Raw genomic sequence first — 14198 nt, forward strand, 5'->3', positions numbered from 1 at the left:
CTGAGCATCCACAACTGATGGCAGTCAGGAACATCGCACCATGTTTCCCAGACTCACGATTTGAGCTGGGGATGACAGCTCTATGCCATGATAAACACGTCAGTATCTAGAATCTCTCAGGTAGCAGGTTCAGGCACCCACCGAGACGAGAACCCGAGAAGTGCCAGGCCACTCAGCCCACGCTGCAGGGAGCAGCTCTGCCCAACCCACGCACAGCCACCTCCACAGGGGTGGAGGGGACCCAGCACCAACCCCGCAGTACACCTCCAGCTCGCACCAAGTCCTGACATCTCTAACAGAGAGATGGCCCCAGCCGATTTGCGCTGCCATGTGCTCATTTTTGCCCTGGTCATAAATTACGATGGGCCAAATACACTAGAGCACGCAGCTGAAATATATGCAATACGCAAGTTCTGTACTTATTTTAACTTGCAGCAGGGGCAAAGAGGAACCACTTCCATCCAAGGTATGTGTTTTGTAAAATATAAAAAGAAAAATAAAGCGTTGCTTCCTTGCCAGCATCAGTAGCCAAAGTAGCCATTAGCAGACACATTTATTCTACCAAGATTGCAACAGTCTCTGCACCTTGTTTAAGCAGTCTTTTTCAGCTGAGAGCCAGATGTACTCGATCCCAAAACTAAGGCTTATTGCAGAAGAGACTAAGTTAGAAACAGATGAGTTTGACTATCCATTCTAGCACAGCACCATCATGATCTTTTGATTAATTCAAACATGAAATAGCATGTACTTGTTGAAAATCTGGCAGTTAAAACCCTCGACAAAACAGAGACCACTATCTCAATTGTAATCTCACCATCTTACAAAGCAGACTCGGTATGACAAGGCAAAGGAAACCATTCATGTATCCTCACAGGGACACTACTCAAGTCACCTGCAAGCCATCACTGTTGTACAGCAAACACCTCAATGTGGAAGATAATCTATCAATTTTAATTTCTTCATTTTTCTTACTGCAAGGTTACATTTGCACTAGAGAAACAGTACAGTTGAAACTGTAGTTGAACATTACAATGGCAATATTAAGAGACTCTTTAAGATAGGGTGCTGGCACAGTTTCTACTGGATCATCTAATGCTGTTCTAAGAAAACCACTACAGTTTGTCAGGAACAACTAAGACGTGTCCACGATGGCAGGCGTTCACATAGCTGCTAGCACAAATATTAAAAGGCCCGATAAAAAAATTGTGCTGTGCTCCATTACCAAACAGTCAGAAAAAAACAGGTAACATATATAATATCACATTCCTCTCTGTAAAGTGCTACCAATGGCATTTACCTCTTCAGAGATAAAAAGCAAACTGGCTTAAATTTCTTGTCTTTTGTTAACTAAAAGGGAAGGTCGCTTTTAATAATGATTGTAGGGAAATCTTGTCTCTTAAAAACAGGTTTGGTAATTTCATTTACTTAAACAGAGCACTTGACACCATCAGGAATTTGCACTTGGCTACCAACAGAGACATTTCCTGCATAGAGCTGCTAGTGAATTTTTTCACTTATGAAAACTTTCTAGGAGATGTAATTACCTACCCTAGCTATTGAGATACCTATTGAGAATGCCCTTTTCCTACCAAACAAAATGATAGTGTAAGCACAATTATTTCATCTCTAACATAAAAAGTACTCTAAACCCCCAAGGTTTTCTGCTTTTGAATACCGTAGGGAACATTTGTCTAGCTCTGGACAGTTTATCACGGAAGTGCACCAACAATGAATGTTAACAGCCTGTTAACTCAATGTTTACAGAGAGCAAAATGCAACTCCCTGGTCTGGCTAAGAATCACAACACCACCTCAGTACATGGAGCAACGCTAAAGCTAAAATAGTTTTATTGATTGAAGTAATAGCAATCCTAACAACCTAAGAAAAATTACTGCTTTCCTTCTAATAAAGCCATTGGTACTCATTGTATAAAATCTTATAGAAGTATCAAACTATCTTTTTAAGTCACTGTGGTTAAGTTTCCTTGTGGGGGAAGTAAAACAATAAAAATAAGAAAAGAGAAAAAATCCCCAAACCCAACAAGAAGAAAATTTACCTCCGACATCTGAGACTGCAAGGATTAAAATTGGGCTGCCTTGGAGAAACTAGGTAGAGATATGATTTAAGTACTAACTATCCAAAAATGGCCATTCTTAGCAGAATGCAACTGGCAGGCACAACAGATGTTCCCCAGGAAAAACAGAAGTTCAAACCAACACCGCCATTCTGCCTGCTGGACTTTCAGTTCCCCTAAATACCCCAAGACTGTGTGCTCTTGTTCCCCCATTAAGCACAGGTTTCGTCTACTTTAATCTGTTAGCCATATGGAATGTTTCCCTGTTAGTCTCTCCACTTAAAATGGAAAAAAAAATAATTAAAACAATTTGTGACTCTTGACTTCAAGCATAATAGTTAGCACAGCCTTTTCTAGCTCACTATTTCCTTATCTAAATCCACACTGAGAAGCCAGTAGAGAATTTAAAATCATCTAGCAGGCAAAAACTTTATACTGCTCCAAAGACCTCTCCTCCTTCCACGTAATAATGCTCAAAAAAGAGAGACAAAGAGGAAAGCCTAAGGCAACATGCCTCCTCACCTCATTGCCCTCTGTCACACAGCTCCCAGCAAGCGGTCAGGGTTCAACACAGAACCAAATCTACCCCTGCCATTTAATAAATGGGTGAAAGAGGGGCTTAGAAACATTTTCCTAGCACTGGGGGTGCTGGTGCTCATGTGTGGTTCACTGTACTTCCACATTTTCTTATTCTCTTCTAGGCCTACAGCTTATGTTAAGGTTCCAAAACTGCACATTTAAATATCTGAGGGATGAAACACAGCACCAAGAGGCACCTCATGCAAGCTACAGCAGCTGTCCACATGCTCTTCTGTTTCCTACTAGTACGGGATTCAAGTTTGCTCACTCCTCTCGGTCTTTGGCGTGTTGTCCTATTGTGGAACTTAACATTCCAAACTCTGGGCAGGAAAACTCTAGCCGCCTACTTCTCTCTCTCAGCCCAAAGCAAAAGAATGCATGGTCAATGTGAAGAGCTCAATTTTAGTGTATGCACAGTTTTTGTGGATAGCAGCACATCATATTCTGACCAATGTGCAATTCACAATGGACATTACACAAACCTCAAACTTGTGCCCCATGCAATACCTGTGGATTTATTTGATGCTCTCCGTCGAATCTCAGTCACCATCAGTCGTGACACTTGAGTAGTAAACTGCAGGAGATCAGAAAATTTTTCTGTCATTGTACTTGGAGGAGCATTTCCAAACACCTAAAACAAGAGGAAAACAGATCAATTAAACAAAAAATTGTCCCAATTAAGTGGTTCACTATAAGCTACCACCAGCACCTCGTTCCCCTGCAGACAAGCAGTATCACTACTGAGATCACATTTTTGTTTTCCTGCTGCATTATTCATCCATGTACCGTTTCCCACAGTGCACGTTGTAAAAACATATTTATAATGGAAATTATGTCAACTTACAGGGATGAAAGATCTGATGAGTAAAGGAGGAAAAGAGAGCCGTGAATTTTCTTGCATGACAAAAAACCCCAAGAGTTGAAAAGACTGAGATTGCATGTAATGGACTAAGGACTAGATTGCACAGTAAATGCTCCCACATGACTTTTGTTTTTAAAAGCAAATGTTTTACTATCTGCTGGACCAAAACATCCTATGGGGTGAACTGCAAGTACAGAGCATGAAACATTCCAAAAGGAAGTAGGCAGCAGAACTTCTCTGTTAAGCTTTCCTTGATAAATGGACTATACCAGGAAGCCTCACAGGTCAGAGCCTTCACTTGACCCTATTCTCCTTTCTTGAGATTCTCCTTAAACATAACAGCAGAAGTTAACTTTTTTTTTTTGATTGTCACTCAATTCTGCTAACTTACTCTTCATCACTAAGTATTGATTTGATGACTAAATCATTTACTGAATCACATTTAACAGAGAGAAATTAGTTACCTCTACGGTATTGCGCTAAGTTATAGAATGTGATGTGATCTTGAAAAGAATTGGATAGTTGTTGAGGTAATTCACTTCTCATGCAAGACAGCACACAAAAAGGAGTCTCTGCTCACCTGAGGTAGTCCTCTCACTAAAATGGTCTCAGTAAATGATATTAGACGTTATCACGATGTTAGATATTAATTATTGAAAGAAACATGCAATCCAAATTCCGTTATCAGCACTTGTATCATTGCTGAAAAAGAATAGCCTCCTGAGCACCTGAATAACCTCAATACTTCTGTCTGCTAACTTTTTTTCCTCTTTGTGGCTAATTGCATATCCTGCAGGAGCATCACTGATAAGCCAGGATGTGTACTGGATAACAATTTTTTTAAAAATAAACTTTTTTTATCAATATGTTATTCATACCTCTCAGAAAAGGAATGCAATCTACAACAGTAGATTAGGACTCATAAACTGCTTCACCCTGTCCTCCTCTTTCTCTGCACCATCCAGTGCTACTGTTGCAGCCGTGCTGCTGACACACTTGACAGAGGTCACTTAGCTTAAAGACCTCCAGGAACATACACAACATTAGAGCCAACAGGGAGGCAAGGTAACTGCATCACTGAATTACTTTGGAACCACCAAAGTACTGAAAAAAAATTGTAAGAAGCTAGAAGATAGAATGACCTTTGTCTGAGTTTTACTTCTTACTCTCTTTCTTAGTGTCAGTTGCTCTGGCACATTATTGAGCAGACAAAAATATTTTTCCTGCCTACTTGCATTTCAAAGCCATGTTGAAACAGAGCCAGAAACACAAAAATAAACAGTCGCTTTCCTCACTGTAAACATAGTTTTCACCAGAAACCAAAGTGTTTCTCACTCAGGAGAATTCAATTGGCATTACCAATGAAAAGGGCCAATGGGAGCCCAGAGGCTAGAGGTAGGTGGCTGCTTCAGGCCAAGAAACCTACTGCTCACTGCAGTTACAGAGGAAGCTACGCTCCCCATGGAGGCAATCCACAGAGCTCCTGTACCTTTCACAGGACTTGCTTGTATAGGCTATGAGAAGCGCAGAGACCCCGAGGCATGCGTGTTCACTGCTCCAACCTAGCCAAGACTAGCCAGACTGGAGCACGCGTCGGCCGCTGTCGGTTTCTCTTCCAAGCTCTCATACTCAGACCACAGAAACAGGTGCTTATAGGCCCACGACCTGCCCTAAGCTTCGCTAGGTAGTCAGCAGATCACAGGAAAAGCACAGAGCTCACAATTGCACTGAAGCACCTGCCCTGTATATTGGTATAGTCTTTGATTAAAGACAATAAAAACACAGAATAGGATATGAAGCGTTTTACCAGTGAGTCATCTTTTTAACCACCAAAAGCATGGTTCTTCGAAGAAAAACTAAACAGTTTACCTTATTCAGAGGCCACTTATTCTACATTAGAATACACAGCCTCTCCATTCTTCTGTCCACTTTTTTCATATACTGCAAAAGCTTTAGTACCACACTGGTACCGCAACGCATGACACTGCCAAGCTGCTTCCGAGAACATTGTTCACATGCGTGCAGACCTCCAAAAGGAGTCTTCTGAATACTCAAATAGAGAACAACAGAAGACAAGTATTTTCTGAATTATGTACTCATTTAGTTTTTCATTGTTTGGTGATTCGACATCTCACAAGCCTTCCTGAAGAATGAGAAATCAAACTATGTACCGATTCATAAACAGAACTAGCACGCATGTTTGAGACATACTGTATCTATAAACAGAAGAGTGATCTAGCTCCTCTGGATTTACTGATTAATAATCCTCGAAATAATCAGATAGAACTGTATTCCACACAAATCTTCAACCTTCTCTGCCAAATAAATAAGTAGATAGATACACAGACAGATAAAGCAAGCTTAGATAGTAAGGAAAAAAAAGCATTGAAAACTCCAGGACAATATGGATATTTAATTAGCTACCTGCTGCTGGCCATTTGGTTGCCTATGGGAAGCACATGAACTTTGGTCACCCTAACACTCTACTACATTCAGTAAAAATCAGCATCATAGACTCGGCTTAAGGTAGTAACACAAGAAGTACTCCATCTCACTTAAACCTATTAGAAGAAAATGGATCACTACTACGCAAAGTAACTGAGGGATTCAGGCTCTGAATTCAAATCAGCTTATTTACTGTTAACTTTAAATGTTTGCAGCTAAGGAATATCTTTGAGAAACAAGAATGTTTTAAGAAAGCAATGTCTGGCAATGTTTTACTGTTTCCTTTAACACAAGTGGGTCTCACAGGAAAGCCATCTCAGAATTTAGTGTGAATCAATGCTTACCAGGTCTTCCACTAAACATGTTATTATCTAAGACTTAACATGTTATTATCTAAGACTTGTGAGAGAAAGAAATATTTCTCCCCTTCTGCTTCTTTTTCCCGATCAACTTCAGAGCTTGCCTTAATCTGTCTTGTGAGTAGCTAGGCTAGCAGGATCGTTCCAACACAATTCATACCACAGACAGCTGACACTCCAGAAAACACGAGGCTATATAAGCCAAGAAAGCCACCACAGATCTGATGTGTAAGTCTCAAAAGAAGAAGGTAGCATTAACTAGGAACTTAAAACAGGAAACCTGGAAGCTGGAAGTCAAAATACACAATGACATTGCAATTCCTCAACCTCTTGAACACAAGACAACTAAGCATTTGTAGGAAAGGCAAGGAAAAAACACCCAAGTAATAGGGACAGATGAAATTTGACTGACCAAGAGAAATCATTTTTGTTTGTGCTACACTAACTGTTCACAACTGAAAATGGTTACCAGTGAATGTAGAGTAAGGGAGTGATTGAGCACAAATATACGAGCTTCCACCATCATGCCAAACTAAGATTCAGAATTTACGTTAGTTGGAAAATGAAGTGACAATGTCTGAGGAGCTTATATTTGTGCCAAGAAGGACAGCTCCTAGAAGGTCAGAGATTAAAAATAGTGAGAGTTTGAGGATGGTGTTTAAGTTAAAGCTAGGATCCAAAAGCAACATATTCCTACAGAGGAACACATATCTTCAGCATGAAGTTCACCTGAGGCAAGAAGGGAACAACAGGCTGTCTAGGATTTAGAGAACTAAGAGCCCATCAACAAAATTTGGTGATGTAAACAGTGGAGGACATGCACAGGTAATTTGGGGAAGGAAAAACTATGAAAAAACAGGGGTAAAATGGGACCTGGGGGAAAAGATTAACCAGAATGTCCTCCTACAGATCAGAACAGCAGAAGCCATCAAAGAAATCTAAATGGTATCTGAAACTAGTTAGGCAAGAGCTGATTTTGAGTAGAAATAAGACTTGCAGGTAATGATTTCTTTTTTCTCCAGAATGCTTGATAACAAAGCTGAATGACCAACAGTGAGCAAGAACAAACAGTACAAAGACATAAGACAACTGTAATTAAGATTCAACAGGGTCAAGAAGAGGGACAAAGAATTTCAACAAACCCAGAAACTGGTATTAAGGGTAGAAAAAAAGTGTAGTAATACAGAACAAATTAAAAACTTAACTTGTTTTCATCTCAAGTCTAATCAACGTCTAAGGAAAGATTGCTCTGCACTATTTGTGCTGGCTTGCTGCACTATTTTCCCACAAACCCAGCTCTATCACCCATTGCGATTTCCACAACTAAAGCGCTACAGAAACTTCAACTAATTGCTACCAGGGCAAGGAAAGAACACCACCTGCACCCGAAGATTACCACAGAGCACTGCAGCGCGTACAGTGGGTATGCTCCTTTTCAGAATTATCAGCCACCTGTAACCACCAGATGGAGAATTCCCAGTATAACAGCATCCAAGTAGCATTCATGTTCTCAAGCCAAGAGCCTTAACTCCACCGTGCTAATTTGTAAAAACAAAAACAAAAAAAAACCTAAACAAACAAAAAAACACCACACACACGAAGTAAAAAAGTCCATGACTAAAGGGCATATGATCCAAGCAGATAAATTAAGAAGAAAGCAGGCAAATCAAGCTTACTTCTTTCTCCCTGACATGCACAACAGGTTACCAGCAGAACCAGGAATAAGACCTTAGGGCAACAGAATGACATTTAGGGGATTTATTCACTGTATCATGCTGCCTAGTAGTCTGAAAATCCTATTAGTACCATGCCTTAACTAGAATTGCTGTTTCTACACAACTTGTAAGCGGTTCAATGTGCTACACCACCAAAAGCCATACGTTCAACAGAACATAAACCTTGGAAAAGAAAGCTGAATTGGTTTCCCAGACAAGTTTTTGCCTTTATCCATGATCCCAGTTCTCCACAGTAGCATATACAACCACAACGCCATCATACAAGAGGAGCTTGAGAAGCAAGCGTTCAGTTCACAGCAGGAAAAAAAGAAATCTACATTCATATATTTACTGCTCTTTCAAGAGCCTAAAACCACCACTGAAGTTATGTTCACTGAAGTGGCAGAGCAACTGAGTGATATAATGTGTCAAGAAGATTTAGCTCCTATTAATGCCAGTGCCAGTGGCCACAGCCCTGCCTCCAAACAACTTATCAGTGCCTGAGCACTAGGGGGTACTGAAAAATGAATGTCAACGTTCATGCAGCTATTACTTCTCCCCTGAAAATCCCCCTTGCTCAAGTAGAGCAAATCAGACTCCACATGTAGGGAAAAGGCTACAAGGACAATCAGAATAGAGAATTTGTCACGAGAGGAAATAAAAATTGTTCAGCTTGCATAGACTTGCAAAACCAAGTCTGACATTATGAGATTATTATTATTATTAAGATATTATGTTTGTTATCTCTAAATACGTATCAGTGCAATAAATGTCAAGAAGGGGAAAGAGTTATTTAGAGTCAAGGATAGTGTTGGCACACAAACAAACGGGTATAAACTTGCTACAAGTAACTTCAGTATGGAAATCACAGCTAAAAGAGGAGAAAAGACTGCAGCAGCAGACAACTTCAGCCTGAAAAAGGTCTCATGGGGTACTCTGATCTCCACAGCCAAAAAATGACTATCAAAACTGCAAGCTCTGCAGAAAAGCGCTCTGACAGTCCACATCCTACTGTGGATTTCATCTCAGAAAAGTGAAAATAGAAGGAAATATCCTTTGATGGGTTCATCCACTTGCACAACACTACATGAAGAAAAGGTGAACCAAGTTACAGGATGCCAACAGCAACTTCTACTATGCTAGAACTGAAGGTCTTGGGAATACAAAATAAGAGCAGTCAGTTCCAATAAAGCAAACACCTCTCACAGGTTGTCTGGCTTACCCTGTTGAACACTGGCAACATCATGTACAGTTTTTCCTCCTGTTCTTTCTGGGTCATATGCCGTGGAGGATGACAAAGCTCTGTGAAGAGGCGGCGCAGATGCATTAACCCCAGCGCGTTATCCTGGGGGCTACACTCCTCCTGCCGAGGCCGGCCCATGATCCTCTTCACCATATTCATTTTGATTGACTTGTGGAAACTCCCTTGTATCCTGTTCGGAAAGGAAAACAAACTCGCTTAGCACAGCAGATTCAGACATAGCTCCATCAAAGCCTTTAAGCAAATAGCATCCCCTCAGTACAAAGTACCGCGCTGAAGGTACCACTGTTAGATAATTCTGTATGCTAGGAATCGATTAGTGTGTGCCTAGAAGATTTCAAGCTGACAAATTCCAACAGGAAAATGTCCAAGGCTCTTCAGCGCAAAGCACAATTGATTGCTCTTAAAACATGGCAAAATGCTTTGGTACAGTTTATTAGAATCACTTCTGTGATTCTTTGATGCTCATTCCACAACATTTATGGAAACATTATCTAGATATTGCAAAGTACTCAAAATAACTCTAAAAATTAGTCTCATTTCTATACTTATAGATGTAATAGAACAAGACATTCCAACACTCTTGGATATCAGTTGTATCAATACAAACACATGCTTCATTTTCTGCCCCAGCTTCTGCACAGTAAATAGACACAGCTGTCCTATGGAGCTATCGTTGATCTCACAGCTCAGCTGTCTGGTCTGCAGGAGAACTCCTGTCTTCTCGCTCCTGGAGCACGAGCAGCTTGTTTTGAAACATCACACTGATATAATGTAGCATTCTCTATGTAACCCTGTACCATTCTTCAAAACAACACGGACTGAGTCTTCTGAATGTGAGACGGAAGACTGCAAACAAGGAACTCAGAAAAGAATTGAGAGGTTCAGAGCAGGTAAATGGACAGACTTGTACGTATCCCACTGGGCACTGCAGCAAAAGGGCCTATTGCCACACTTAAATTCAAGTAAGGGAAGGAGTAAAGGAGAATAGGAAGAAAGTTTCATGTCCATACATTAAATTATAGAGACCAACAATGAAAGGCTCAAGGGAATTACAGCGTCTACCTCTCGACGCTTAAAGACCATTGAAAACTGCAGAAGGTCAATAAGAGCCATAGAAATTATTCAAGGGTAGAAAATGCAGTACGGTGAGAAATGTCAAGAACTTGATCTACTGAAATTATCGAAAAGAGAGTTTACTTTGAAGGGTCAATTATGAAAAGGAGAAGTGATGACAGCAGAGGTACTGTGATTAGAGTAGTGGAGGGAAAAGACCAATTACTAAAGAACTATTAAACTCAGAGATCAAGTCATAAGAAGAGAGAGCAGTTGGAAAAAAAGCCAGGAAAAAATACCAATTACAAACAAAGATAGCGCTTTTAATACTCAAGATAATTAATCACTGATAAGAAGTATTAACAAAAAGAAATAAATTATTTCTCTAAACCCAGATGAAATACCCTTCTGCAATGTGTTCATAAAACAGCGTTTTACTCAAAGGAAAAACATAAAAAACATTCCCCTCTGCTCGAGGGCAGGAAGGCTCTGCAGGAGGATCTGGATAGGCTGGAGCGATGGGCTGAGGCCAACTGTATGAAGTTCAACAAGGCCAAGTGCCGGGTCCTGCACTTGGGGCACAACAACCCCAAGCAGCGCTACAGGCTGGGAGATGAGTGGCTGGAAAGCTGCCTGGCAGAGAAGGACCTGGGAGTATTGGTTGATAGTCGGCTGAACATGAGCCAGCAGTGTGCTCAGGTGGCCAGGAAGGCCAACAGCATCCTGGCCTGTATAAGAAGCAGTGTGGCCAGCAGGTCTAGGGAGGTGATTGTGCCCCTGTACTCGGCTCTGGTGAGGCCGCACCTCGAGTACTGTGTTCAGTTTTGGGCCCCTCGCTACAAGAAGGACATGGAGGTGCTCGAGAGAGTCCAGAGAAGGGCAACGAAGCTGGTGAGGGGTCTGGAGAACAAGTCTTACGAGGAGCGGCTGAGGGAGCTGGGGTTGTTCAGCCTGGAGAAGAGAAGGCTCGGGGTGACCTTATCGCTCTCTATAGGTACCTTAAAGGAGGCTGTAGCGAGGTGGGGGTCGGTCTGTTCTCCTACGTGCCTGGTGACAGGACGAGGGGGAATGGGCTAAAGTTGCACCAGGGGAGGTTTAGGCTGGATGTTAGGAAGAACTTCTTTACTGAAAGGGTTGTTAGGCATTGGAATGGGCTGCCCAGGGAAGTGGTTGAGTCACCATCCCTGGAGGTCTTTAAGAGACGTTTAGATGTAGCCCTTAGTGATATGGTTTAGTGGAGGACTTGTTAGTGTTAGGTCAGAGGTTGGACTCGGTGATCTTGGAGGTCTCTTCCAACCTAGACGATTCTGTGATAAAATAAACAAATCAAGAACTGACGACAAACATCTTACTATAAAACAAAATACAGCTTAGGAAACACTAAAAAAAAAGTTAAACTTCTCTAATATTCAAGCCACCAACCATCAGCCCATGCTGGAAATGTGCATTGACTTTTCCCATTTCAAGAGAAATGAGATGGAGCTGGCTGTCGTCTTGTACTGTATTATCCCTAAGAAATAGTACAATTAACAGGCTTCAGGTCAGGAAGATTCAAGCAATTAAAAATGAAGAAACCGAAACTTTTCCTAAATTCCTCAGTAAATAGATACCTTACACTGAAATTGGTGGTGCCTTAATCATTAGGCTGCCTAGTCGAAGGAACCTGGTGGAGCGGCTAATCCTGTAATCTTTGAACCCTTCTGCCTGCTCGCGTTGCGTCCCTCAGAGACCAGCTCACATCCTTCTCCCCGTCAGGTTCTGTCCCCAAAACCGGACACCCTGGATGTAACAGGCACAAACAGGAGGAGGACAGGAGTTCGTTCTCAGGAGCAGCAGCTCTCTACAGCATCCCCTCTCCATCCTGATGGCATCTTCCAGCAAGCCCGGTGCTGTACAGCCATACTCTTCACTACACGGCCCCAAGGAGTTCCCCAAGCAGATGCTCTCCTCGCAGAGAGCCATTGAGTTTGACAGTCTGGCTGTCAAGTCTTTGACTTCCTTAACCATGGGTAATAAGTTGAAGCTAATTTTGAAAGAGCAAACCAAAAAAAGCGGAGGCTTCATCACTCAGCATCACATTGATGGGCAGATGGTTTAATCAGGAGGGTTTGAAACAGTTCAACCCACTATACAGATCTTTTGTCACTCGAGCTAGAAGACTATCGCACGTACATAGCATCATGCTCTCTGTGGGCCAAAATAAGAAACCTGATCAGTAGATTTCTAATATGCACAGAAAACACAACAATAAAAGTACTGTTCTTGTAACCCACCTGTTTTCTCCCAATGCTAGAAGAAAACTCTTCCGTGAGGAGAAATCAAGTGTGCAGTAACAACCCAGCCTGAGAATACCTGAACCTTCATTTTCTGCCATTGGCTGTGAGATGGCAGCATGTTTTCACACGAGCAAAGCAGGGCTCACACATCTGAGAAGCTCTCATGTAAGCCCATTCACGATGTTCCTCACTTTTCTCTTTTAAATGTATATGGGAATCGTACAGGATGAGCCCATGACGGTCTCAAGACGCTTCACTTGAGTTAATGCAAGAGATACCTTGTACCATTCAAAATAGTTTTTCAGTGTTTTCTACTGTTAGCAGAAACTGTTGGACAAGCAGTAGACTAGTAGGCTACATAAGCCATCAACAACTTCCAAAGCATGAAGACTGACACTGTAAGAAAACCAGTACACACAAATACGCAGGATCATGAACATGAGCCAGGGTATGATAATGTACGGGTACCACTATTAGAGCTATCAAAACATTTGTGAAGGAACAAAGTAGACAGACAAAAGCTGCATGAGACGCAGAGTTATTTTCACAGTAGTTATTATAGGTCCCAGCTACACATCTAGTTCCAAAAGGGTGTTATTTAAATAAGCAGCTAGGTAATTATCTGCTTTGTAGTTACAGTCACAAACGTTTCTCCAAGCTTTATAGTGGTATTACATCAGTAGCTTGAAAGCGTAACAGAAATCAATTGATTTCTTTATAGATTATAATGGGAGGCCCACATAAATTCACATGATCTACCTTGAGGAGGAGAAGCTGAAGGTAAGTCTTGGTGCCAACCATCACAGAAATCCTTTATGATCCGTCATTTCCATACCTATTATTTCCCTCCACGCTCCACCTGCTACTTCTTTCCTCATTTTAAGGTTGCCTACCAGCACAGTCGATATTAACGTTCCGAAGATGAATACATACACTGTTAAAAATGACCTTTTTTGGCCTTTGAAAGAAACAGTGAAGAGGTGTTATAGGCTGGGTACACATTCATTCTTTCCCTAGAAACTGAATTGGAATAATTAATCTTCTTTGCATAAAAAAAAACCACTAGTAAGAGGGGAAATAAGGAACAGAACTACTTCCCCCTTCTCCGCCCCCCAAACCAAGTTAGGACACCACAAGGAAAATAATGCACAAGAAAACTGTGTTGCTGATAAGGGGGTCATCAACTCTCCCCAGGCGGCCTGGACTGGCATGCATTCACCTGATGCCTGCAAAACGGGGCTTGGCACAAAGCCAGAGTGCCAGCCCAGTAATAAACATGCTCATTCCTTCACTAAGCTTCTCTCTTGTTAATCAGCTACTCATGTGATTACAAGACCTACATTTTATTGAGAAATCCTCCTAAAAGGAAAACACCCTCAAACCCCGCTCCAGTTTTTTATATTGTAAAGTATAAAACTTTTTTTATACTGTAAAGTATTATTAATTAAGGAACCGTTCAGGCACGGATTTGCAAGAACACACTATCATTTCAGGATTTGTTGTTTCTTTTTTTTCCCTTTTGTACTTAAGTATTTTAAAATGTACCTCCTGCAACATTATGTTATCATGAG

At 41.4% G+C, this 14198-nt stretch overlaps 1 protein-coding gene across 18 annotated transcripts in view; it reads right to left on the minus strand.

Moving 5' to 3' along the window:
• WDFY3 (WD repeat and FYVE domain containing 3) overlaps positions 1 to 14198 on the minus strand; it is a 189011-nt gene that overhangs the window by 111694 nt on the left and 63119 nt on the right. For all 18 annotated transcript variants that reach the window (XM_083834169.1, XM_083834167.1, XM_083834168.1 and 15 more), the window contains 2 exons: positions 9257 to 9467; positions 3161 to 3284 (listed from right to left, as the gene is read on the minus strand). In XM_083834169.1, the coding sequence (XP_083690295.1) occupies positions 3161 to 3284; positions 9257 to 9436 (304 nt within the window). In that variant the 5' untranslated portion in view covers positions 9437 to 9467. The remainder of the gene's footprint in view (positions 1 to 3160; positions 3285 to 9256; positions 9468 to 14198) is intronic.

The sequence above is a fragment of the Anser anser genome (genome assembly GCF_964211835.1).
Source record: "Anser anser genome assembly, chromosome: 4".
Taxonomy (NCBI): Eukaryota; Metazoa; Chordata; class Aves; order Anseriformes; family Anatidae; genus Anser; species Anser anser.